Here is a 26483-nt window from a genome sequence, read left to right on the forward strand (position 1 = left end):
GAAGAGAGAGGGAGAGAGAGAGAAACATCAATGATGAGAGAGAATCATTGATCGGCTGCCTCCTGCACTCCCCCAACAGGAGATCGACCTTGCAACCCAGGCATGTGCCCTGACTGGGAATCAAACTGTGGACTCCTGGTTTATAGGTCGATGCTCAAACTGAGCCGCGCCGGCCAGGCCATTAAATTTTCATTTTAAAAAAAATGCTCACAATTTTCTTCCAGTGTACAGTGTTGTGTTCAGGAAAGGCGCAAGGTAGCTTTCCAAACCTAAGATACGTCCTTTAGCCTCCCTCTTTTCCATGTTTCCCTCCACCCCAACTCTCCCTTCCCTCCACTTGTCCCCCTGGGAGCCAGATACTTGTTAGGTGATCTTTCTTGTTAAGCAAAACTGCTATGGGCTGAGCCACATCCAAGAGGTGGGCAGCAGGAGAGCCTTGTAACCTCATTGCTCCAAAGTCTGAGCCTTCAGTGGGAGGTTAAGGGTAATCATGACAAGACCCAACAATCTGCTCGGATCTATGAATGAGCTATCCTCCAGGGGAAGCCCGTCTAACTCATTCTGGATACATGTCCTAATTCCTTTCAGGTTTGCATTGTCTAGGAAAGAATCGATTTGTCCCACAAATCAATTTATACCAAGGGCCGGAGGGAGACAGGGACAAAGCTCTGTAGATCATCCATAATCCCGTCTCATAGCCATGGGTCATCCAACCTAAGCTCTCTCTGCTCATCTTCAAACCGAAGCAAGAGCACTAGCATGATTGTGGCACTCAGTCTTCCAAGAGCATGGGGCGACTCTGGTCGCTTTGTCACCTGCAGGGGAGGGGAGGGTGTCTGGCTGTGCGCAAGGAGTGTGGAGCCCTCGGAGGCTTGGCGGCCATCACTTACTCGGTTTTGCTCCGGCAGATTGCTGATCTCCTTCGCAAATGAGCGTGACTCCTATGTGTGGACTGGGTATCTCTATTCAATCCTCTTCTTCGTGGTGGCCCTCCTCCAGTCTTTCTGCCTTCAGTACTACTTTCAGTTGTGCTTCACGCTGGGCGTAAATGTGCGGACAACCATCATGGCTTCCGTCTATAAAAAGGTAAGTGGACTGTGTTGGGCATCACCAAATAAAACCCCCTTAGTAAACGTGAGCACTTATTCCAAGATTGAGGAAAATTAGGTGAAAATGATAACTGACCTTAACTCTGGATTTTGACTAGCCATATTTAATGTTTCTTTGGAAATTAAAATATGAAAAGTGTGTACATAGATATAGGTATCTGTGGAAGAGGAGGAGATACAATCCAGGGAAAAATTGGCAAGCTGTTCTCTGCCCAGGATCTGCCTTTTCAGCCTTGCATACCTCTCCTTCTTCCTACCTTTCTCAGCAAGGTGAAAACGTCTTGGGGAAGAATTTAAAGTCAGAAAGAAGCTGGCCAAAGATAGACTCTTAAAAACACCAACATATAAATGCAATACTACATGAAACAGCATTCATAAGGCCTGGGCATCCATCTCAGACTGCAATTTTGCCATAGGCTAGAATTCTCTATGGACCAGGGTTCCATCCCTCTAGACCACTTTTGCATAGAGACTTCTTTTTCTGAATCTTTAGTGGCTGACTAACCCCTTCTCTGCCTGACTTTTTAAAAAATATGTTCACTCTGCCTTCTGAGTTCTGCAGACCTGGGAGCTTTTCCATCCCCTTATGATGGTTTTGCTCATCTTCCCTCTGATGTGTTGCTTTTAACATTTAAACTTTCTCAGGGCAACTGTATTTTTCTTATATCCTAGATACTAAGGTGAAGTCTCATTTTGTCCCTTAAGAAATGAAAATAGAGTCCATAGTATCTCAATAAAGAAGAAATAAATAAAAAGAAAGAAATTGAACTATAATAGTTACGATCAGTGACTATAAGCCTCAGGAGAAAATTCATACATAAGGAGACAGGAATTTTTGTAGGTCAGAACATCAAACAGTTGCCTTTTCTTCCTGGTATTCGTTCACCACTAGAGTGTTCCATCATTGATTTCTCCATGGTAGTCCCTGGGTTTCTCCTTTGCTTTCCCCTCTTACAACACCAATGTGTCTTTTTCTTCCCTCAGTAGTTGTGGACTCATCAGGACACCCAGACAAGTAATCCAAATGTCTTTGGGTCAAAAGTCTGATCAAGTCCTTGGAACTCCCAGAAACCCTCACACTGGCACTTGCCTCCTCACAAATCAGTGTTTTAATCACCTTATTTCCTCTGAAGATACTACATTTCTGCTGGTTTGCAGGATATAAGGTCACTAACTAGGCTGTCTCAGCCATTTCTACGAACATACACTTTTACAATTGTGATAATTCATTCCCACTATTAATCTTAATATATTCCAGGTTTTGTAACTGTTACAATCTAAAAGGAATTTATAAAATAGAGCTCTTAGTGAGATAAATAAATATTGCTAATAAAATATAATTTAAAATAGACTAATTTCCTATGTTTAGCCAAAGCTTCATTTATGAAATGTCAAGAGACATTTTTTCACATCCATTATCAATCTATAGCCCTGTGAAATAATTGCATTATCCTTATTTTACCGATAAGCAAGGCTTAGTGCTATGCAATGCCTACAGTCACATAGCCAAGACCTGCCCCCAGACAAGGGCTATTGAGACTAAATCAATGACTTTTCCACTTCATTGAGATTTACTGAGAAAAGAAAAGTACAGTGATTATCTTGAAGGGTAACTAGATGTTACTTCTCCATACCAAAGGAGAGGCATAGAAGTGGACTGATTTCTCTAGAACCTTGGTAGCCTAACATTTTAGGAAATTTCCCCTCTTTTTTACTGTACAACCAAGAGTCCTGGTATGTTCCAAAGTAGAGTGCATTGTTGGATTAAGATGACAGTAGAACTTCTAGGAGAAATATTGAGGTGAAAATCTAGTGCCACTTGTAGCCCATACACTATCTTTGTGGGAATTAGAAGAAAGATTTCCTTCTTCCAGGAAGATGGTGACTGGTGAGCATAGTGCAAGCTGGTTTCAGAACCCACCTCTAACTCTAATGTGCCAGGCATCCTTGTGAGTGATAGAACTGTGGGGATCAGCCTTCTGATCTCTTTAACATGAGAACAAACAAGAGGCCCATACTATAAGATTCAGGGATCTGGACATTATCTGCAAATTTCTGACAAGAAACTAATCATTTTGCTTCAAATGTGTGAACCCCACAACTTTCCTCTCCATTCTAAGATCTCTGTCCTTCTTTGGAATGTTTGCAACCTCCTCATTAGAGTATGGCTCCAAATGACATTGCCACATAAAAAGTCTGCAAGGCCAGAATCAATACATGCTGCCTCTCTTCACCCCTCCATTCAATCCATCTTTCAATATTTGATTCCCTACCGTGTGCCATGTGATATAGTAGTGAAATGGACAGATGTGGTCCTTGTCCTCACAGAGTTTATATCTGACGGGGAAATAGAAAAACAAGACAATTACAGCTCGGGGTGATGAATAGAATGGCAGAGGTAAGCACAAGATGTTATAGGAGTACACAGAGGCGTATCGAACCCAAGCTTGAAAGTCAGTGAAGTCTTCTCAGAATATGTTCTATCTAAGCTGACCCTAAAGAATAAATAGGAATATTCTGAGAAAAAAAAGTGTGGGGAGGTGTGGGTTTGGAGAAGGTGAGAATAGCAGGAAAGAATAGTCAAGAATGAGAGAACACTGTGTGTGTAATTTGGAGGCAAGAAGGCACAGCCCCTTGAAAAATGTTGTGTCTGTATGGAGCCCATCCTTTTGCTGTATTATCACTTCCTGGGTTCCCCCTTTTACTTCCCAGTATCCTTGGCCTTGTCTATGGGTCCCAATCTCAATCTTTATCTTTAGGCACTGAACCTTTCCAACCGGGCGAGGAAGCTGTACACCGTTGGAGAAACAGTGAACCTGATGTCTGTGGATGCCCAGAAGCTCATGGATGTGACCAGCTTCATCCACCTGCTGTGGTCAAATGTTCTACAGATTGTCTTATCCATCTACTTCCTATGGATAGAGTTGGGACCCTCAGTATTAGCGGGTGTTGGGGTGATGTTGCTCCTAATCCCAGTTAACGGGATAATCGCCACCAAGAATAAGGCTATTCAGGTAAGCAAGCAGAGCACCCTATGGATACATACACTTACTTTGACATCTAAAGTCCTTTGCTTATTTTATTCTAACTCTTGGTGGGAGTGTGGGCAGAGCAAAGCTGGTGGAAGACTTTCCACCATCCCAAATGAACTTGGCTTTCTCTATCTCCCCTTTTTATGTTCTAACCACTCTTAGGGTTTATATACTCTATCTTCATTCATTATTAGAGGGACAAGCTGGATTGGATAGAGAGGAGATGCCCAGGGACCCTGAACATAACTCTTCTCCCCTGCTCCACTGGGCTCTTCTTAGAACAGTGATTATTGGCCCTGTCTCTTCATCATAGCAATGCACACCAACCACACAGAGCATTCACACGAGTGACTCAAACTTTAATCCTAAATCCTAGCAACCAACCTTACTATCACTAGGTGGACGGTCCTTAGTGCTGCCAGAAATCATAGGTTGAATGTGTGAACTCCATGGTGTACATGATTTATTCATTCGTTTTGCATTCATTTAGTTACAAATTATTTGGAGAATATTTATTGTACATAATGCTTTTCTGGGAACACAACAGCAAATAGACAGTCTCTTGTTCTAGTAGAGTTTACATTCTACGTAGGGTGGAGAGTCAAGTCATAAACATACGAAAGCAAAGAAAAAAAATATCAGGTCATGACAAGTACTATGCAGAGAATTAAACAGGGTGATGTGATAACAAGTGAGTGGGTAGTTGTTTTAGATTACGGGGTCAGGAAAGGCCTCTGTGAGGAGGGGATATTTGAGCTGAGCTCTGAACAACACAAGCCTGACCATGAAGGAGCAAATCTTGAGACAAATAACCTGGGAAGAGAGAATAGTCAGGACAATGCTGTGGGGGCAGACATGAGCTTGGGACGTTTAAGGATCAGAAAGAAGGTGGGTGTGGCAGGGGCAGAGTGGGCAAAGAGGAGAGTGGGAGAGACATATTCCATCACTTGGCACCTCAAATTCTTGCCAGCCACAAGTGCCACCAAAACCTACCATCTGCATCTACAGCAAATCTGGACCCTTTCACATGGAAGTGTGTTTTATTTTTTTCCTGGCAGGTAAAAAATATGAATCAGAAAGACAAACGTTTGAAGATCATGAATGAAATTCTCAATGGAATGAAGGTGAGAAGCTGAGAGTATAGCTTGCCCTTCTCTGTGTGCAATGATGGTAGCTCTGGGGTCTTGGTCTTAACAAACCTGGTAGAGGCTGTGGACTCCTGCTTCTAGGCCTGGGGGTGTCACGTGATTCCTGATTCATCCACCCACAAGTCTCCTGTTTCTTCTACGACTACCCCTCTCAGGGCCTCATTTGTACCTTGATTTCTATTTATTTACCATAAATGGTTTGTTTTGTTTTACATTACCTTGCAAATTGTTGAATGTGCACAAAAGTGACAGAATGATGTAATCAATCCCATGGGCATCAGCCAGCTCCAGCAATAATTAACATGACCTAACTAGCTTCCTCTATACCCCCATTCTCCACTTCATGCCCTGCTGAATTATTTTAAGGCAAATCTCAGGTTATCTTGTCATTTCATTAGTAAATACTTTCTATATATTTCTAAAAGAAAGACTTGTTTTTTAAAAAATTGTATTTTTATTGATTTCAGAAAGGAAGGGAGAGGGAGAGAGAGATAGAAACATCAGTGATGAAAGAGAATCATTGATTGGCTTCCTCCTGCATGCCCCCTACTGAGGATCAAGCCTGCAACCTGGGAATGTGCCCTGGACCAGAATCGAACCCAGGACCCTTCAGCCCACAGGCCGACAGTCTATCCACTGAACCAAACCAGCTAGGGCAGTGGTCGGCAAACTCATTAGTCAACAGAGCCAAATATCAACAGTACAACGATTGAAATTTCTTTTGAGAGCCAAATTTTTTAAACTTAAACTTCTTCTAATGCCACTTCTTCAAAAATAGACTCGCCCAGGCCGTGGTATTTTGTAGAAGAGCCACACTCAAGGGGCCAAAGAGCCGCATGTGGCTCGCGAGCCGCAGTTTGCCGACCCTGGGGCTAGGGCAACTGTTGGTTAGTTTGAATAAGGATCCAAAGAATATCCACACAGGGCATTTAGTTGGTAGTGCGTTTAATCTACAACAGTAACCCCTGTCCGTCTACATTCATCCCTTACTAAATGTCCTGCCTTCCTTGCACCGGGAGCACTGATCTGTGGCCCAGACAGCATGTTTTGATCCCTCAGTAAGTTTTTAAAACTCACTGAGGTTTGGGCCCTACTTGAAACTATTTAAATTGGACTCTCTCGGGGTAAGCCCCAGGCACATATTATATTTCAAAAGCTCCCTAAGTGATTCTAATATGCAGCTAAGGTTGAAAACCCATTGTCATTGCCTTGATTTATTATTTCATTAGGAGTTACAAAGGGGTGATATTTTAATTCTATTATTCCTTTGGCATTGGTTAGCTGAAATTCTATAAAGAGACATTATTTTAAAATTTGTATAGGATGAGAAGGATAAATGCTTTTTTTTCTTTCCTCTATTTACCAGCTTTCAAAATAATGCATTTCATCTTCCAAAGGTGACCAATGAGGTTTTTTTAAATGTATATGTTGTTTTGAATTCATGGATTTTACACCCAAAGTTCTTGAAAGTGCAATGGAGGCCCCTTTGAATGCCCTGATATGTTTCCACAAAGGGCTCTGATATGCCTTCCTGCTAATGTGGCAAAATGAACAGCTGTTTTTTGAGTTTTACCTCTATTACCAGCTACTTGGTGAGGGTGAGCAAGTTACTTAGCCTCTCTCAGCTTGTTTCCTTAAGGTAAAAAAATGAATAAAATAATTCTACAAAACTAACTCTTCCTAGTTTGCCCAGGATTTTCCAGGATTAGCACCAAAAGCCTGTGTACTGGGCAGCCCTTAGTCCCGGGCAAACTGGGACAGTTGCTCACCCTTCGATTGTTACAAAGATTAAGTAAAATAATGCCTATAAAATGTTTGTACATAGTAGGTTGTCAACAAATACAAGCTATGTTTCTGTAATCAAACTTTATAATCTGGATTTCTGCCCCCTCCCCAAATTTCGGGGACCATGTCCCAAAACCTGGGTAGATGAGATACTGGTGTCCTTTGGGGCAACAGTGTGAGCTGTGTTCTTTTCTATCCTATTAGATCCTGAAATATTTTGCCTGGGAACCTTCATTCAAAAACCAAGTCAGTGACATTCGGAAGAAAGAGCTCAAGAATCTGCTCACCTTTGGGCAGATGCAGTCTATGATAGTGTTCCTCTTATACTTAACTCCAGTCCTGGTGAGTGACAGTCTGTGGGCGGGTCAGCTTCCTGAAGAAGAAAGTCTGTCCTAGATAGACTTCCCAGAACCTTAGGTCGGTCCAGGAAATCCAGGGAACTCTGCCCCCCGCCTCCCCCACCCCCACCCTGCTCAACTCCCTATACTACCTCATGCCCCCAACTCTAGTTTCACCCTTGTGTATAGTTTGGTGGTCTGGGGGCCCAGAGCAAGTTGTCAGGGTGTCCAGGAATGGTTTGCAAAGAAGGGCTTCTTGTCTTCTTGGGGAGGCCATGTGGGTCAATAGTGGAAGAAACACTGATATAGGAGCCAGGAGACCCGAGCTCTAGTCCCAGCAATGCCATTGATTGACTTTATGACTCGGGCAAGATAATTCCTCCTTGTGCTCACTTCAGCAGCACATATACTAAAATTGGAACGATACAGAGAAGATTAGCATGGCCCCTGCACAAGGATGACATGCAAATTCATGAAGCGTTCCATATATTTTTTTAAAAGGTATTTCCTTCTCTTCTGGGCTCAGCTTTCTCATGTGTAACATGGGATGGTTGAGATGATCCTTAAGATTCCTTCAACTCTGATCTACTGTGTTCCTGAGCCTGTTTAGGAATAAATTGCTCATGACCTTGCTTTTCCAGGTATCCGTCATCACATTTTCAGTTTACGTCCTGGTGGATAGCAATAATGTTTTGGATGCAAAAAAGGCCTTCACCTCCATCACCCTCTTCAATATCCTACGCTTCCCCCTGAGTATGTTTCCCATGATGATCTCCTCCCTGCTCCAGGTAGGAACTTCCACTGCTAACTGACGGTCCCTGAGGAAAAGCCTTAGATTCTAGAATGACTAGTCTATCATATCTCATTTCTAGCTTCTGCTGGCAAACTTTCAACTAGACAGATGTGTTTGATCTCTGAAGAAGGATGGTTTGATCTTAGTAAAATCACAAGCTCTCCGAGCCCATTTACCTGACTATAAAGTGAGGATTCTCATCTGCCTCACAGGGAGGCAGTGCATGTGATTAACCCTGTGTACCTGGAACATTTCTGAGCCCTTTTCCCAAATTAGTTTTCCACACATTTTCCCAAGGCCCCTGACGTGTTTATATAGCATTAGGGAACTATGGAATGAAGGAAGAAGAAAGACCCCCTCTTTCTATGAGCCATCGAATGGTAAGACCAAAGGCAATTTGGGAGCCTTAAGCTGTCAGAAAACGAGTTTGGAGTTCAGGAGGGAGCATGTGGGTCCTGAAAACGGAGCCTGGTCACTGGGATGGACCAGACCTCAGAGGGAAGACCACAGGGCAGGTGGAGGACTGGGGGGGCAGCCGGGCTGACAGAGTGCCGTGATCTGTGTTCATCTCAGAGGGGGCTGACTTCAGACGGCTCAGGCCATAAAAGCCTGGGGTTTAGAGAAGGCCACCCCGTCCTAGATGGCGTTAAGGAAAGCTGACAGGTATGGCCGATAAAGAAACAGCATGCTCTTTTTGGATTGAGTTTATTCCGTGGGTAGCGAGAACAAAGGTGCCAGCTCCCTACAGTCCCTGTCCCACAAGATGGCACTGAGACAAAAGGGCCAGAGGACAATGCGCCTGGGTGGGGAGGGGGGTTGGGAGGGGGGGCTCTGTTTCTGAGGAGCTGGTCCCTGCAGCAGTTCAGCAGTTTTATAGTCTGTGGTTGCACCCTAAGGAGAGGGCAAAGCAGAAAGCCTCACTTCGTCAGAACCCAGGTGGTGACGAGAAACCATCTCCCGACAGCCTCCCTGGGAGACGGGGAGGCAGGTGAGAAACCTCCTTGCGAAGCTCCCGGAAATCTCCCCGAGTTCTCATGTTCCAGGGGGGCCATAGGGTGTCCTGCCAGCACACACATCAGTTGCAATTTCAGCTCGACCTATGTGGCCCGTGTCGCAGTGCGCCCTGGCCAGTTGCTCTACAGAGTCCCCGTCCGTAGTGGCTCCATTAGGTCACTGAATGGGTCACTGAGGCATGGACTCAGTTAAAGAAGAGCACGCCAGGGGCCTAGTTGCCAGAACCAGATAGAAGTTAGCGTTTTATCTTAGAGAAAGGCAAGACAGTTTCTGGAACTAGGTACAAATTGGAGAGAGAGCAGTAGAGTTGCCCCCCTCCCCGCCGGCTCAGTTTTCTAAAGGATTGAAATAGAGCATCTTAATTTATATCTGTCCAGAAGGACGGGCTGGCTCCCAGGGTTGAGGTGAGGCCGAGTCTGTAGTGCGGCTCAGTAGGTTCCAGGGGCAAGTGGCAAATTATGGGCAAGAAGCCTGGCAGATTGCCTGTCTCCTCCCACCACCAGGGATGATGACAGTCAAAATCCTCTCCCCACTTGTGTTTGTCGTTGGATGTTTTATTCTTGAGATGCACTGTGTTCTTCCCCAGGCCAGTGTTTCCAAGGAACGGCTGGAGAAGTACTTGGGAGGGGATGACTTGGACACATCTGCCATTCGACATGACTGTAATTTTGGTAAATGAACTTGGAAGTTGTTTCCCAAACTTATTCACAGTGCTGGCACCAGAACTCTGAAATACAATGGGCTCAGCAGTAGCAAATCGATTGAAAGGGAGAGTGAGGGGACTTATCTTGAACCTACATTTGCATATAAGTGTTCTGTTTTTACTTAATTGTGTTTTCACTTAGAACAGCTGGCTTGGCCAGATTGCTAAACAAAGCTAAGCCAGCTGTTCTGAGGATAAGCAGGGAATCCTGCAAAGGATCTAGAGAGCAGAAGTCAGCATGGAGCTGAGTCTGTGGAGGGGTAAGGTAGGCTGGAGCGAAGGAAAATGCAGGTTTAACGGTTGGAGGCATTCTTGGCCAGAGCTAGCAGTCGGAGTGGAATCCAGGGTAGGGAGTAGCTGGATATGTATATATGTAGGTGGAATTTGTACCAGGAGATGAGGCGACAGGGCCTGGGAATGTTCCCAGAGAGTCTGTAGGTTCGAAATCCAGGCTCAAAACAGGCCTGGGACTCCTGAATCGGAAAGGACTTTGTATACAGGCAACTTCTGGTCTATCCCAGGAGCTTCCGCTAGTGTAGGAGCCCGCACAGGACAGAGATCTGGGGATCTGCTGGAGGAAGCGGAGAGGGACACGTGAGGGCTGAAAGGCAGACAGGCAGGTGGGACCTACATCTGACTAAAAGCGGGGCCTTCTTCTCAACAGACAAAGTCGTGCAGTTTTCTGAGGCCTCCTTTACCTGGGACCAGGAGACGGAACCCACAATTCGAGAGTGAGTTGCCTCCTTACCATCTGCTGTTCTTTAGGATTCTCCTTACCTGTCCTGTGACTGAAAAATTCCATATAACAGAACACATGGGAAGTCGAGCTGTGTGCACATGTTCAGTTAGATAGCAGTGCAGGCTCGGCCGCTGCAAGGATGAGCTGACAGCAAAGATCCTGGGCCTCTTTGCTCTTGAATGCACCTGCCACCCTGCTCTCCTGCTGTGGGACCACACACGTCTAGCTGAGAACCCTGAAGGCGTTTGTTCTGCAGATTGTGGCGGAAGGTAGTGCACGGCGGGCAGGTGGCCCAGGTCTCCGGGTGTGGTTGAGGATATTCACAAGCACATGAACTCGATTTAAGTTAATTCATTCATTTAAGAATGTAATTAAGAACATTGGAGTTCCTTCCCCAGAGTGGACAATGGGAGCTTTTTCTATAAGATTCCATTTCAGGTCTGGAGTTTTACATCTAAACAACCCATCCCTACATTCCACGCTGCAGCCGTCTTCTCTGCCCTGAGCCAACCCCTTCTTGGCACAGTGTTGCATGTAATGTGTTTCTTAAGCACTACATGTAACAGAACACCCAGCCGTCCACCAGCACAGCACACACAGAATACACCGGGAGCCTGAGCCGGCCGTTCTTTTTTTCTTCACAACCGGGCACCCCTTTTCATCTTCCTGCTACAGTTAGGCCTTCCCACCCTTCTTTACTATTCCACAGCCTTGAACATGGACTCTGGAGTTTGCCCCAGGATGTGCCAGGCCAGAAACTCCTCCCCTGAACCCTCCCAGCCTGAAAGCCTCTCTCTGCAGAGAGAAGACTGGACATAGCTCCCCCTTTGCTAATGGAAGTCTAGAACAAGTTCAGCTTGATGGGCAGCTTCGGAAAGACTATGAACACGTTTCTGAGGTCCTAATATTCTAGGAACTCAAATCTCAGGGCCAGCACACCGAGTTTCTAGGAGTCTACCCAGTGTGGATGCCTCCCAGCCGGACACAGCCATGTCTCCAGGGGAGGGGGCAGTAGTCTGTGCTTTCAGCAAGTGTTCCATTGAATGGCTAGTCTCACTGAAGAGCGAAGTTTGGGCAACAATAATCTAGTCCAAGACCACTAGTTTAGACATGAGAGTTCAGAGGATATGACATTCCGAGATCACACAGCTGGGCAGAGACAAAGTTGGAACTTGAACTCAGGTCTCCAGGCGCCCACTGGGGTTTTGCTCAATGGTACCATGTTGGTTCTAAGAGAATTTTTCCAATGGAAACCCACGTTTGGCACAAACAGCTCATAGACGAGTTGAACACATTAGGATTCACTCTCTAGGCTCTTAGAGCTTAAAAATAAATAATTAAAGAAGCACTATGGAATCTTGTACACCCAAGACAAATTTTCCAGTCTTGAGAGAAAATCTCCAAATACCAGACTTCCCATAGAGAGTCTGAGAAGTGGCCTGAACTTCTCTTGAATAAGTCCCCTCATCTCCTTCAAATCTACTTCTCTCTTTCAGTGTGAACCTGGACGTCATGCCGGGCCAATTGGTGGCTGTGGTGGGCACTGTGGGCTCTGGCAAATCCTCCTTGATGTCAGCCATGCTGGGAGAAATGGAAAATGTCCATGGGCACATCACCATCAAGGTGAGAGGGAATGCCAAGGGGAAGACTCTGACTCAAATGTGGGCCACTTCGTGCTGGACGAATGCACTGCGGACTAGAATCTGACCACCACCGCTATCATGTTGCTGTCTACGTAAAAGGTCTGGGAGACACCTGGTCCACTTGTAAACTGTAGATTCTTTGCCTCACCTTACATACATAGCCAGGCTCAAGGTAGATTCTAAGAATCTGCTTTTTTTTTTTTTTTTAATCCTCACTGGAGGATATTTTTCATTGATTTATAGAGAGAGTGAAAGAGAGAGGGAAGACGGACAGAAATATCAGTGTGAGAGAAACTCATCTATTGGTTGCCTCCTGCCTGCACCCGGACTGGGAGAGGAGCCTGCAACCGAGATACATGCCCTTGACCGGAATCGAACCCGGGACCCTTAGGTCCATAGGCCAATGCTCTAACCACTGAGCCAAACCGACTAGGGGTAAGAATCTGCATTTTTAATGAGCTACCCAGGTGATTCTCATACGAATACTAAAGTTTGAAAACTATTGCATAGAGATCTTTCCCTTCAAAGTATAGGCAGTTCTGCTATACCTATATGTGTTTCTGAAAACTTCAAGTTCCACAACATTGTGCAATAAAAATAACAAGACTTAGGGGAAAGAGTTGAAACAGATTATGAAACGTGTATAACTCTGTAACAGTAAAGATGATAAGCAATGGCAGTAAGAACAGCAGCACTGCAAAATCTCTGCTGGCAATTGTTCCCAGCATCACAATTAGTTCAGGGCCTCCCTTTCCTCCTTTGGGGGCACTTGCTTCCAATACAAAAATTTGATGTAAGATATAGGCATATTTTTCAATTATGTTTGTTTTGTAAACCTCACCTGAGGATATTTTTCACTGATTTTAGAGAGAGAGGAAGGGAGAGAGAGAGAGAGAGAGAGAGAGAGAGAGAGAGAGAGAGAGATCGGCTGCCTCCCGTATACATCCCAACTGGGGATGGAACCCGCAGCCCTTTTGGTGTACGGGACCACACTCAACCAACTGAGCTACCTGGCCAGGCAATTATGATGTTTTTAACAGAGAGAAAATGTTTTCATGGCATCCTCATCAGCACTCTCAGCTTCCTCAGAGAGCTACATTTAGGGGAAACTATAGGTACTTTGAATCATTTAACCAGCCATTACTTACACCAAAAGGAGGCACATCTATAGATCTTTAGCTGTTTTCCTTAAGATCTTTATATATTGCTAAGCCTTCTTTTTAATTATGAGAAAGCTCACCCCTGATTGCTTTACATTGACATGTTTGGACCTTATTAAGAACTTCTACTATATACTGACATTTCCCCCTGATTTACCAATAACTAATGAGCTAATTTGCATTAATCCACATACAGTGTAGCAGAGCACACTCTACAGATTTTTTTTTCAATTACAGTTTACATTCGGTATTATTTTGTATTAGTTTTAGATGTACAGCAAAGGGGTTAGACCAATGGTTCTCAACCTTTCTAATGCCGCGACCCTTTAATACAGTTCCTCATTTTGTGGTGACCCCCCAACCATAAAATTATTTTTGTTGCTACTTCACAACTGTAATTTTGCTACTGTTATGAATCGTAATGTAAATATCTGTGTTTTCCGATGGTCTTAAGCGACCCTGCTAGTGGTTCACAACCTGTGGGTTGCACATATAGGTATACATATAGGAAACACATATAGGTATAGCAAAACTGCCTATACTTTGAGTGGGACCAATGCCCTCAGCAGGTGCAAGTGGTGGCTGCTGCCCCCATCACCCCTCAGGAGCAGGGGGAGGTGGAGGAGCCCTCAGGGGTGATCGGGGCCGGCAGCCATCACTTGCACCCGCTGATAGCGCTGAGCGATTGGGGCTGGCGCCGGGTGCCAGCAGTGGATGTGAGTGGTGGCTCTGGCGCCGGCAGCAGGTGCGGGAGCCAGCAGCAGGTGCGAGTGCCTGGTGGGACCGCAGTGTGCAGGAGCAAAGAATTTTCAGTAATCACTAGAGGCTCACCTTGATCACAGCAACCAGCGCCCCACCTTGGTCTGGTGCCCCCGCTCACCTGCTCCTCCATCCCACCACAGCTGATGCCCGCCATGTTCCGCACTCTGCCACCTGCTGCCAACACCCACCATGTTCTGTGCACGCCCCCTGGTGGTCAGCGCACGTCATAGTGACCTGTTGTTCGGTTGCTTAGTTATTTGGCAGTTCGGTCTATTTGCATATTAGGGTTTTATATATATATATATATATATATATATATATATATATATATATATATATATATATATATATATATTATTGACTCTATTTCCTATGCTGTACTTTACATCCCTGTGACTATTTTGTGTCTACCAATGTGTAGTTCTTAATCTCTTCACCTTTTCACTCAGCCCCCCCTCCCTTTTGGTAACCATTAGTCTGATCTCTGTATCTGTGCAGCATCTACAGATCTAATTCTGTTTCTTAACTCCTTTTAGGAAGTGTTTTCTTGCTACCTCATAACTGAGTTTTTCCTCAAACACGGGCTTTTGTCAGACTCATCTTTCTTTGGACATGATCTGCTTCATGCATCAGCCTGCACCCTAATTCCAGTCTCTTAGTTCCTGCTTCCTCAGATGTCATCTATACCAGGCCCCTGGCAGTGTCAGCCCTCGGTTGCTCCTAGTAAACTCACTGGGGTCTGACTAGAACCCTGTTCTAGAGCCAGCACATGCATTCATCCTCCCATTTTCAGGATCATGGCTAGAACGTGAGAGTCTAAAAAATGGGACTTTACATGACGAGTAGGACTTTGAATTCTTTCTCCATGGTTTGTGCATAAATTCAAATACATTTATAAATATCAGATGTTCAGTCAATTTGGCATACGTTTCTTCAAGTCTAAGTTCCCATCTGTTTGTTCCTTCTGGCTCCTGCCACCCTGTCCTTCAACCCTGCATTTCTGGAGGTACAACTGTCAGGTGGTCTTATATTTCCCATCTAGGGCATGATAGCCTACGTCCCACAGCAGTCCTGGATCCAGAATGGCACCATAAAGGACAACATCCTTTTTGGATCAGAATTAGATGAAAAGAGATACCAGCAAGTTCTAGAGGCCTGTGCCCTCCTCCAAGACTTGGAAGTGCTGCCCGGGGGAGACCTGGCTGAGATTGGAGAGAAGGTACTTAGAACCTTAAAGTGAGAGTCTAAAAAAGGGGACTTTACATGATGAGTAGGACTTTGAATTCTTTCTTCATGGTTTGTGCAAAAATTCAAATACATTTATCAAATATCAAAGAAAAAATGTGAGGATGGCAAAGAAGTACATAGGAGTAAAATAGTTGACCAATTTCAATGGTCATGTTGGGAATAAACACCAGAAAACACGAGTTTGTACAATATTTTATACAAATATAGTAATCCAGGAATTTTAAGTTTTGTACCTGGAAGCAAATACAGGGATCATGTACTCTGAAGGGAAGAGGAGGCTGGGACCGGAGAGGTTAAGTAACCAGTGACTGGCCCCAGGTTGATGTCATGGCGGAGGGACAGCAGCAGGACCAGAGCCTAGGTGCCCTGCCTCCTCTACTTCTGTACATCAGCAACCTGCTTCAAACAGACAGATATTTAGTGTGAATTATTTCCTGATGTTATTAAATGCCTTTCTTAAAAATGGATTTTTAATGAGGACTGCATATTTTATACATTATATAGATAGAGCATAATTTTTTAAAATTTTTAAAAATATATTTTGATTTTTTACTGAGAGGAAGGGAGAGGGCCAGAGAGTTAGAAACATTGATCAGCTGCCTCCTGCACACCCCCCCACTGGGGATGTGCCTGCAACCAAGGTACATGCCCCTGACTGGAATCGAACCTGGGACCCTTCAGTCCGCAGGCTGATGCTCTATCCACTGAGCCAAACCGGTCAGGGCTAGATAGAGCATAATTTGTTTAGAAATCCCTGATTATTACATATTTAGGATGTTTTCATCCTCCCTCCTGTTAAAAACAAAATTAAACCAAGTGAATTTGAAGGTCTGATTGACTTGATTGTTTATGAATGGGACAGAATCCCATCTAGCAACTCCAAGTCACTCCAAGTATTATACAAAAATAGAAGAAAAAAAAAGGGGGGGGGGGTGAGGAAAGAAAGCTATTAGAAAAAAAAGAAAAGAAATAAATTATTTGGGGCACCTAGACATCTGTGTGTGTTTTTTGTTTTGTTTTTAGAGGAAGAGACCAGGGAAGGGTTTTGTTATGCAGAAAGCCTTTTCTTTCTGGGGCAGGGGTGTGTGTGGTGGGGAGGGGTGTGTGTGTGGGGGGGGGGGTTGGGGTGGGGAGGGGGGGTTGGGGGTGGAGAAGGCCCGCATGACAGATTACCTCATTGGCATTGCCTAGAAAATGTCACACTGGTTGACTACGTGTTTCTGGGAGAGGTTGAAACAGAAATTAGCTGAAGTATTACATCGAGGTTTGGTGTTCTGGGCTTTAGCACAAGTGACACCATTTGGGCCTGAACAATCCCCATTACTAACACTGCCCATAGCAGTCTTTGGGGACAAGGATCTTGACACGTTAGAAGACCTGTGAAGACACAGCTCTAGAGTGATTTTGTTCATTAATTCCACACACATTTACTGAGCACCTATGTGCCAGAGAAATTATACAGTAGAAAATGGTAAGTTGGGCCTGCCTTTAATTATTGGGCCAAAAGGGTTTCATTTGAATTAAAGTTACTTTTTGAATAAAGGAAGTTGAAGATTTGCAAGCCCTTAATATCTTATTGAGAAACATCTCTTTCTTACCCCTCCTCAGAAGCCTCCGTGAAGGCAGGACTAGGGCACAGTGCTTAATAGAAATGCTTTTCTTCTTCAGGGTATAAATCTCAGTGGGGGTCAGAAGCAGCGCATCAGCCTGGCCAGAGCTACCTATCAAAATGCAGATATCTATATTCTGGATGACCCCCTGTCGGCCGTGGATGCTCACGTGGGAAAACACATTTTCGATAAGGTCTTGGGTCCCAATGGCCTATTGAAAAGCAAGGTGAGACATCATTTAAAGTGACAGAGCCATGAGGCATGTGTTTCGGGGGCACACATCTAGGTCAGCTGCAGTCCTGAGGCAGATTTCCTTATTTACCCGTCCCCCTGGGCTGCTGAGGAGACAGCGTCAGACTGCTCTTCCAGGAGCTAAGCCCATACGGGCTCCCATCTTGAGGTCACGGCAAATTCTAGCTTATTCTGTGGCTTGGGCATTGAGCCCATTGGGATGATTGATTATGATAGAAAGCACTATGAGACCTGAGGTATAGTAAGAAATAGCAGGTTTTTGGTTCCAGTTCCTGGCACAGAGCTCCTAACCTTGGAATTTCCGGAGTGTCTTTTGTTATTCATAGTGAGCCCCTTTAGATAACACAGAGTCTATCTATGCTAATAAGTGACTTAGTCTATAAATCTGATAAGTCTATGCTAATAAGCTCCCCCATCCCAACAGGACCAGGCTGTTCACCAGAAAAACCAAGTGATGGGAGGGTTGGAACTTTTAGCCCCACCCACCAGACTCTGGGGTGGGGGAGGCAGACCTGGCGATTGGGTTATAAAAATTCTTAAAAAGGAGGTTCAGAGAGCTCTGGGTTGGTGGCACATTAAGGTGCTGGGAGGGCGGTGCCCCTGGTGAGAACTGGAAGCTTCACATGCCACCCCCTCAGACCTCACCCGATGCATCTCTGCCATTGACTGCTCTTAGCTGTATCATTTATAATCATTTATAATAAACTGATAAACATAAGTAAAGTGTTTTTCTAGCAAATTGTTGAACCTGAGGAGAGGTCTGTGGGATCCCTGACTTATAGCTAGTTAGTCAGAAGGATGGGTGGCTCAAGACTTGTGACTAGCATCTCAAGTCAGGGCAGGTTGTGGGACTGACCTCTTAAACCGTGGAGTTGGTGCTAATTCCAGGTAGTTAGTGCCAGAATTGAACTGAATTGTTGACCACCCAGCTAGAGTCAGAGAATTAGTTGGCGTCAGAAAACACCCCAGAGGACTTAACCACTCACCTTCCGAAGGGACCCAGGTTATCCTTCAGGTATCAAAGCTATGCTCTAAGAAGGCACTTTCCTGGAACCCTTGTAGGATGTAGGACACTATGCCTGGAAAGATGACTCAACCTAAACATGGAAATAAAGCTGACATTTTTTGAGTTATTATTATGTCCCAGGCCTGTGCTAAGTGCTTTGGTTGCATTGTTTCATTTGATCCTCAAGGTACCACTGTGAGATAGTACAGATAAAGTGGCCAGAGCAAGTCACTAGAGCTGGTCATAGATGAAGATCAGGCTTTTGTTACCAGGGGCAAGTTAGCACATTTGTCCAGACACAGTGGATGGAATGGAAGAGGAGCTGGCAGAGCCCTCGAGGGTTTGCATGTGCTCCTCAGCAGCAGCAAGTGTAGATTCGGGGCTGTCAATAACATCTCCCTCAGCACTAAGCAGTAAGACCTGTTCCCTTGAAGATTTCTGGAATGCCACCAGTCAGGATGGCAGGGGCTGCTGTCCTACTGAGATTTTTGCTTCTCTGTTGGATCAGTGAGTCACAGGAGCTCACTCTCCCTCCTGTTCCTGGTTCTGACTTTGGTCCTTAAGGTCTCTTGTCTCCGTTCATTAATGAACTGAATACCTGCCCTGTACCTGGTTTGTTTCAAAGCCTGGGCATGCATAGGTCCCTGCTCTCAAGGAATTTACAATCTAATGGCAAGACATGCAGAAAAACAAACAATAGTATTATAATACAAGAATTATTTTGATGGTGTTCTACATAAATGACAGTGGAAACGTTGGAGTAATACCCAAATTTTGCCTGGGGACCCAGGAAAGGCGCCCAGAAGAGCTGGCTTTGAGCTGAGACTTGAAGAATGAGTATATCCTGGGTCTTCCAGATAAGAGGGACCTGGTGTCTGCAGGTCTGTGTTGCAGACAGAGACAGTGGGCTTGGGTTTTCTCTCCGGAGGCTCTTGTCAACCCGATGGCCCCTATCTGAGCTTCATTAATGATCCATGAGTGTTTGTCTTCTTTTGAATGGAACCTCTGTTTCAGTAGTCATGTGATTTGTCAATAGACAGCAATACAAGGAGTGTCATATCCCACACCAGGGAGGACCTGGGCCAAAGACAAAGTTTCTTGTTACACAATGTCACTAACATGCTGAGTCTGGGAAGTTCGTTTGTTTGTTTTTAAAGGTATCTTTATTGATTTCAGAGAGGAAGGGGGAGGGAGAGAGAGATAGAAACATCTATGATGAGAGAGAATCATTGATCGGCTGCCTCCTGCACGCACTCCACAGGGCATCTAGCCCGCAACCCGGGCATGTGCCCTGACTGTGAATCAAACTCTGACCGTCTGGTTCATAAGTTGATGCTAACTCATTGAGCCACACTGGCTGGGCTGGGCAGTTCTTATTAGCTCAGTTCCTTAGCTGGTTAGCAAAAGGGGCAATTGGTTAACTAGTTATTCAGTTAGTTATGTCCCGTGACATTCCTAAGCCAAACTCCTGGCTACCCAAGAAGCTGAGAGAGAATGTGTGTAATGCACACCTCATTGTCACTATAAAAAAAATCTCCACTTATATCCACAATGATGACAGAAATCTCTCTCTCTCTCTCTCTTTTTTTTTTTTTTTTCAGGAGTTTCATCTTACACAAGGGTCAGGTTTTAGGATGAGGTGCTAGGAAAAAAAGAGGAAGTAACAGAGGCCAGGTGGTCAGGGCCACATTTTGAAGCAAAGCCCCATAGTGAATTGAGTCATCTGTTTTTCCTTCTTTAGAGTAGGACAAGGAAGGTGGTGGACACGAGGTTATCAGCACAACTTACTGTTATTTTTACAGACTCGATTCTTGGTTACACATAGCATTCACTTTCTTCCCCAAGTGGATGAGATTGTGGTTCTGGAGAATGGCACCATCTCCGAGAAGGGGTCCTACCGTGCTCTGCTAGCCAAGAAAGGACTGTTCGCCAAGAACCTGAAGACATTTGTAAAGCAGGCGGGTCCTGAAGGAGAAGCCACAGGTACGTAAGGACAACTGGAACGGGGATAGAATTTGGGTATGGCAAGGAATGGAAGTAGTGACCCAATATCTACCTCCTGAACTGCTCAGTATCCAGTGAACTAGGTTTGAATGAGAATTACCCAGGGATCCAAAATCTGTTCTTTCTGTGTTTTGTGTCTCTGTAAAGAAGCATGGACATAGAAACTCTATGCCTGAGCCGAACTGGAGGTTCATCCTGCTTATCTGGTCTTTGACATGTAATCAAAGGGCACACTTTGGAAGTGTGCGACTGGAGGTTTGGGGTGATTAGCCCTTGTGGAAGAAACATCAGTGGCACAAAGGGCCCACTTTTAGTGATGCCTTGCTTTAACTGCTCTAAGTCACACATCCCACACCACCCTCCACCAAATCCATTAAAACAATTTCCTGGACAGCTTCATAGGCTAATACTAAATCCTTGATAAGCGTACTGCTAAATTCTTGATAAGCCCTAACAAAGGAATATGACGAATACATCAAAAACCATTGGGTGTTTTGAACCAGAAAAAATCATGGTAGTTGCATAGTATAACTCACAGTATGACCACAGAAATAGCCCCTAATACCACCACCATTGGGGTCACCAGTTAGCTTCCATCAGTAATGGAGCCCTGTTCCCAAGAACCTTGGGTAGTCTTATGCATAGTTCTGGGAATTCCCTTCAGGTAGCAGTTATCAGCAGAAGGTCAAGATTGAGAAAGCAAGATCTGGAGGGTGCTGGGCCACTCCAGAAGTCAGTCAGTAGAAAGAGCTACAGAGCCTGCAAGTGGGAGCATATTTAGGCTTCAAGGTCAAGACAAATGATGGTTTAAAACCATCCTGGGGGCACAAGAGAAGGAAAAAGAGAAGACCAGGAAGACTGTACGCCTTGGAGAGACAAGGCAGGAACAAAGAACGGGATGGTGTGGGTGGTGGGGATCCAGAGCCAGCCCAGGAGAGTGAGGCAGGGATACTAGGAACCAGCAGAAAGGAAGGGGCCAAAGCTTTCCATCAACCTTTATGTAATCCACGGACTGGCCTGGAGAAAACAAAAAGCACATGCCTGGGAGTTAAGGTCCAAGCAAAGGTCAGTGTCTGATGCCCTCTGAGTTACTGTTCCGATAACCAATCACCCTAACCTGGACAGTTTTACTATGCCAATTATAGTTTTTCTATTTGCTTGAATCTGAGTTTTGTATTCTGTTATAAACCCCCATGGGTGGATGACCTCTTTGAAGAATTATATCTTTGATGTACAAAGAATATTTTGCAAAACATCTCATTAAGCTCATGTCCTGGTAAACATTCGTAGGCTAATGCTGAGCAGTTATGTAAGCCCCGGTGCCTGGCAAGCTGTAGTGCTGGTTCTAGAACTTGAGGCACAGACCACAAAATGGTAGAATGAGGGGAAGGGCGGGAGGACAATGTGATCTGTATTAACATTGGCTCTGTCTGTTAGCTTCCTAACTAGCTATTGTAACAAAGCACTACAAACTGGTTGGCTCAATCAACAGAAATTTGTTGTCTCGCAGTTCTGGAGCCTAGAAGTCCAAAATCAAGGTGTTGGCAGAGTGAGGTCCCTCTGAGGTCTCTGAGGGAAGGACCTGCTCCAGGCCTCTCTCCCAGCTTCTGGTGGTTTGTTGGCAATCCGTGGCATTCTTGGCTAGTAGACACATTCCCTCGCTATCTGCCTTCATCTTCGCATGGTATTCTCCTTTATGTACATTTCTGCGTCCAAATTTCCCCATTTTTTATAAGGACATCACATATGTCGGATTAGGGGCCCATCCTACTCCAGTCTGACCTCATCTTAACAACTAATTCCATCTACAGTGAACCACATTCTGAGGAAATGTGGATTAGGATTTCCAAATATGAATTTTTTTGCGGGGCGGTCACAACTCAATCTATAACATCTGTCCTCTGTTGTAGCAAAATTTATGTGCTTCCCCATCCCAACATCCCCAAAAGTCTTAATTATTCCATTATCAGTTCTAAGTCCAAAATTTTATCTAAATGCCATCTCAAAATCCTGATTTCATCTCTAACTCACACAAATCCATTATAGTTGAGACTGGAAGTTCTGGGGCAGAATTCCTCTTCATCTGTGAACCTGTAAAATCAAACAAGTTATCTGCTTCTAAAATACAATGGTGATGCCCGGCCAGTGTGGCTCAGTGGTTCAGCATCAACCTATGAACCAGGAGGTCACAGTTGGATTCCTGGTCAGGGTACATGCCTGGGGTTGCGGGCTCGATCCCCAGTAGGGTGCATGCAGAATGAAGACAATCAATGGTTCTCTCTCATCATTGATGTTTCTATTCCTCTCTCCTTCTCCCTTCCTCTTTGAAATCAATAAAAACTTTTTTTTAATAAAATAAAATACAATGGTGAGACAGGCACAAGATAGGCATTCCCATTCCAAAAGGGAGAAATCAGAAGGAAAAAGAGAGTCATGGATTTCAAGCAAGTCCAAAACCTAGCAGGACAAGTTCCATTCAATTTTAAGGTTTAATACGCATCTGGCTCTATTTTCTGGGATGACCAGGTGGCGGTCCCACCCCCTCCAGCCTTACAAAATGGCCCCAATCTCTGAAACCGAGAATCAGCCTTCAGGGACATTTTTCCCCTTTTCTTGAAGGATAATACATGTTCATGGCTAGATAGCTCTATCGACCCTATCGAATCCTAGAATTCTGACTGCGTTTCTTCATTTTGTCTTATTTCTATCCCCTACAGTCCAAGCTTGGAGCACTTTAAGATGGTTGATTGGATCAAGTCACATGCCTAATTTCTTTAGCAAATCTGCTGTTGAGCTTTTCTAGTAAATTTTTTGTTTTAGCTATTGGACTTTTCAACTCTAGTCTTTATTGATGTTCTCTATTTGGTGAGAACTTATTGTCATACTTTCCAGTAGATTTTTAGATATTATTTTCTTTTGTTTTTTTAACATGTTTATAATAGCTGATTTAAAATCTTTGTTTGGTAAGTCCAATGTTGTGCTTCCTCATGAACAGTTTCAGTTGACTGTTTTTTTTTCCTGTGTATGGCCCCATAATTTCCTGCTTTTTTGGATGTCTCATAATTTTTTGTTGAAAACTGGCCATTTAAAATAACATAACCACTCTGAAAATAAGATTTCTCTCTCCACCCTCCACTGCCAGAGTTTGTTGTATTGTTCCACCTGTTTAGTTTTTCCGAACTAATTCTGTTAAGTCTGTATCCTTTGTCACATGTGGCAACTGAAGTCTATCCTTGGTTGGCTGAGGGGTCAGTTAATGATGGAACATGATTTCCTTAAGTCCTGGAAACCAATAAATCATTCTGCCTTTTCTGAGAGACTGGGGGTAGAGGGTGGGGGCATGTCTTTATCACTCCAGCAAACAATTCACAACTCTGCCTTTCTGCTTGCACAGAGCCTGAAGGTTAGCCAGAGGTAAGAGAGTAAGGTCTTGTCAAATTTTCCTTGGGCATGTGCACAGCCCTAATTCTAGATTGTCAGAAATATATTGAAGATATCAAAGCTCCTTATGAATACTTTATTCTCCAGCTTTTTCTTTCAAGGTTTTGGTCAGCTTCTTTTTTACCCCAACTTTTTTTAAAATTAGTCTTTCTTGTTGAGATTATTACAGATGTCCCTTCCCTCTCCCCTCCCCCCCATAGTTCCCCTCCACCCAGTTCCCACCCCACCCCAGGCTCTCACCACCCTATTGTCTGTGTCCATAGGTAATGCATACATGCATATAAGATCTTTGTCTAATCTCCTCCTGCACCGCCCCCCCCACAGCCTCTTCCCTCTGAGAATCCTCAGTCCACTCCATTTTCATGCCCCTGATTCTATTCCATTCATCAGTTTATTCTGTTCATCAGATTTTTTATTCATTTGATTTTTAGATTCAATTGTTCATAGATATGTATTTGTTGTCACTTTGTTGTTCATACTTTTTATATTTACCTTTTTCTTCTTCCTCTTCTTAAAGAATATTCTTTAGCATTTCATATAATACTGGTTTGGTGGTGATGAACTCATTTAGCTTTTTTCTTGCCTGTGAAACTCTTTATCTGACCTTCAATTCTAAATTATAGCTTTGCTGAGTAGAGTAATCTTGGTTGTAGGTTCTTGCTATTCATCACTTTGAATATGTCTTGCCACTCCACTCCCTTCTGGCCTGCATAGTTTCTGTTGAGAAATCAGCTGACAATCATATGGTCAATTCCTGGTAGGTAACTGTTGTTTTATGTGTGTGTGTGTGTGTGTGTGTGTGTGTGTGTGTGTGTGTGTGTGGTTTTTTTGTTAGTTTGTTTTTTGTTGTTTTTTTTTCTGCTTTTAAGATTCTCTCTTTGTCTTTTGCCCTTGGCATTTTAATTATGATGTGTCTTGGTGTGGTCCTCTTTGGATTCCTCTTGTTTGGGGTAGTCTGTGCTTCCTGGACTTGTAAGTCTATTTCTTTCACCAGGTAGGGGAAGTTTTCTGTCATTATTTATTCAAATAGATTTTCAATATCTTGCTCTCACTCTTCTTCTGGCACCCCCATAATTTGGATGTTGGTATGCTTGAAGTTGTACCAGAGGCTCCTTACACTATCTTCATATTTTTGGATTCTTTTTTCTGTTTGCTCTTCTGGTTGGGTGTTTTTTGCTTCCTTGTATCTTTGACTTGATTCTTGGGATCCTCTAGTCTACTGTTGAATCCCAGTATATTATTCTTTATTTCAGCCAGTGTATGCTTAATTTCTGACTGGTCCTTTTCCATTTTTTTTTGGCATTCTCACTAAGATTCTTGAAGGTCTCACTAAGTTCCTTGGAGGTTTCTAGAAGATTCTTGAGTAACCTTATAACTGTGGTTTTGAACTCTATATCCAGTAGTTTGCTTTCTTCCATTTCTTTTCATTTGTGACATGTTTCTTTGTCTCCGCATTTTGGCTGCTTCACAGTGTTTGTGTCTATGTATTGGGTAGCTGCTAAGTCTCCTTGAGTTGATAGAGTGGCCTTGTGTAGTAGGTGTCCTACAGGGCCCAGTGGCTCAGCCTCCCCAATCACCTGAGGTGGACATTCTTGATGCACCTCTTTGTGGGCTGTGTGCACAGTTTTGTTGTAGTTGAACCTTGATTGCTGTTGGTGTCACTGGGAGGAATTGACTGTGGGAACCAGCTGCAACTACAGTGGGAGATCTTTTGCACAGGAGATACCCTTATGGAGCAGGACTTGCTTCAGTGGGGCTTTGGTGCTCACTGAGTCTGCCCCTTGACTGTGTCGCTATGGATGTGAAGATTTGTAATCTGGTATGGTCTCACACTGACCACTGGGTATACTGGCTCTTGGGTCTCCAGGGAGGTGTAAAGTAAGCCACTGCCTGGGGCCACCCAATAGGAGCTACAGAGAGATCTCCAAATTTCTTTGTATCGGGTTTGGAAGTGCCCAGACAAGGCCCAGCTGTGAAGCAAGGCAGGCTGGTGCTGGTGCTGGGTCTTGGGCCTTTTATTGATAGGTTTGGGGCTCCCTGACCCAGCTGCAGCTTGTTTGACAAATTTTAGCTTGAGAAAGGACAGACCATTCATATGTGAAAACTGCTGCGCACAGCTTGGGTGGGTTGTAAATTGGGTGGGGCGGGGTCTCAGGGAATCACCAGGGCAAAGCAAACAGAAATGGCTGCCAGTCAGCCCTGCACCAGGAGGTCCCAGCAGGGGAACAATGATGGCTGTGAGCACCTCCATCTGGAAGAAAGCTGCCCCCGAGTTCCTGCCCCAATGCCAGACAGTCCAGTTTCTCCCTGTATGTGTCTGGGTCCCCCAGAACCTCTCCCGGAGCTGGAGCTCAGAGGAAGCGGGAGCTTGTAAATTCAGTTCATGGTGCCGGCCTTTTAAGAGGGGCAGCTGGGTCTCCAGCAGCCTGTGTGTCACTCAGCCCCAATCCACACTGGTTTTTACAGCCCGTAGTTCTTACTGCCCATAGGGACTTCTTTCCCCAGCTCTGGGACCCTGGGCTGGGGGGCTGGGACCCCTCACTCCTCCAGGCGGCCTCCACAGAGGCGATCTCCCTCCCGATTAAAAAAGTGCCACACCCGGGTGCCAGCCCAGCCCATTCCACACCTCCGCACCTCCTACCAGTCTCAAGGTGCTTTCTTCTTTACCTCTCTAATTGTAGTACTTCCACTCAGCC

The 26483-nt window shown here is 44.6% G+C and overlaps 1 protein-coding gene across 1 annotated transcript in view; it reads left to right on the forward strand.

Annotated features, from left to right (window-relative positions):
* ABCC2 (ATP binding cassette subfamily C member 2) overlaps positions 1 to 26483 on the forward strand; it is a 65416-nt gene that overhangs the window by 15667 nt on the left and 23266 nt on the right. The window contains exons 9-19 of the mRNA XM_079793383.1: positions 909 to 1086; positions 3869 to 4123; positions 5200 to 5265; positions 7279 to 7416; positions 8054 to 8200; positions 9806 to 9890; positions 10587 to 10653; positions 12158 to 12284; positions 15269 to 15445; positions 17143 to 17310; positions 20145 to 20325. Of these exons, the coding sequence (XP_079649509.1) occupies positions 909 to 1086; positions 3869 to 4123; positions 5200 to 5265; positions 7279 to 7416; positions 8054 to 8200; positions 9806 to 9890; positions 10587 to 10653; positions 12158 to 12284; positions 15269 to 15445; positions 17143 to 17310; positions 20145 to 20325 (1589 nt within the window). The remainder of the gene's footprint in view (positions 1 to 908; positions 1087 to 3868; positions 4124 to 5199; positions 5266 to 7278; positions 7417 to 8053; positions 8201 to 9805; positions 9891 to 10586; positions 10654 to 12157; positions 12285 to 15268; positions 15446 to 17142; positions 17311 to 20144; positions 20326 to 26483) is intronic.

The sequence above is a fragment of the Cnephaeus nilssonii genome (genome assembly GCF_951640355.1).
Source record: "Cnephaeus nilssonii genome assembly, chromosome: 16".
NCBI lineage: Eukaryota > Metazoa > Chordata > Mammalia > Chiroptera > Vespertilionidae > Cnephaeus > Cnephaeus nilssonii.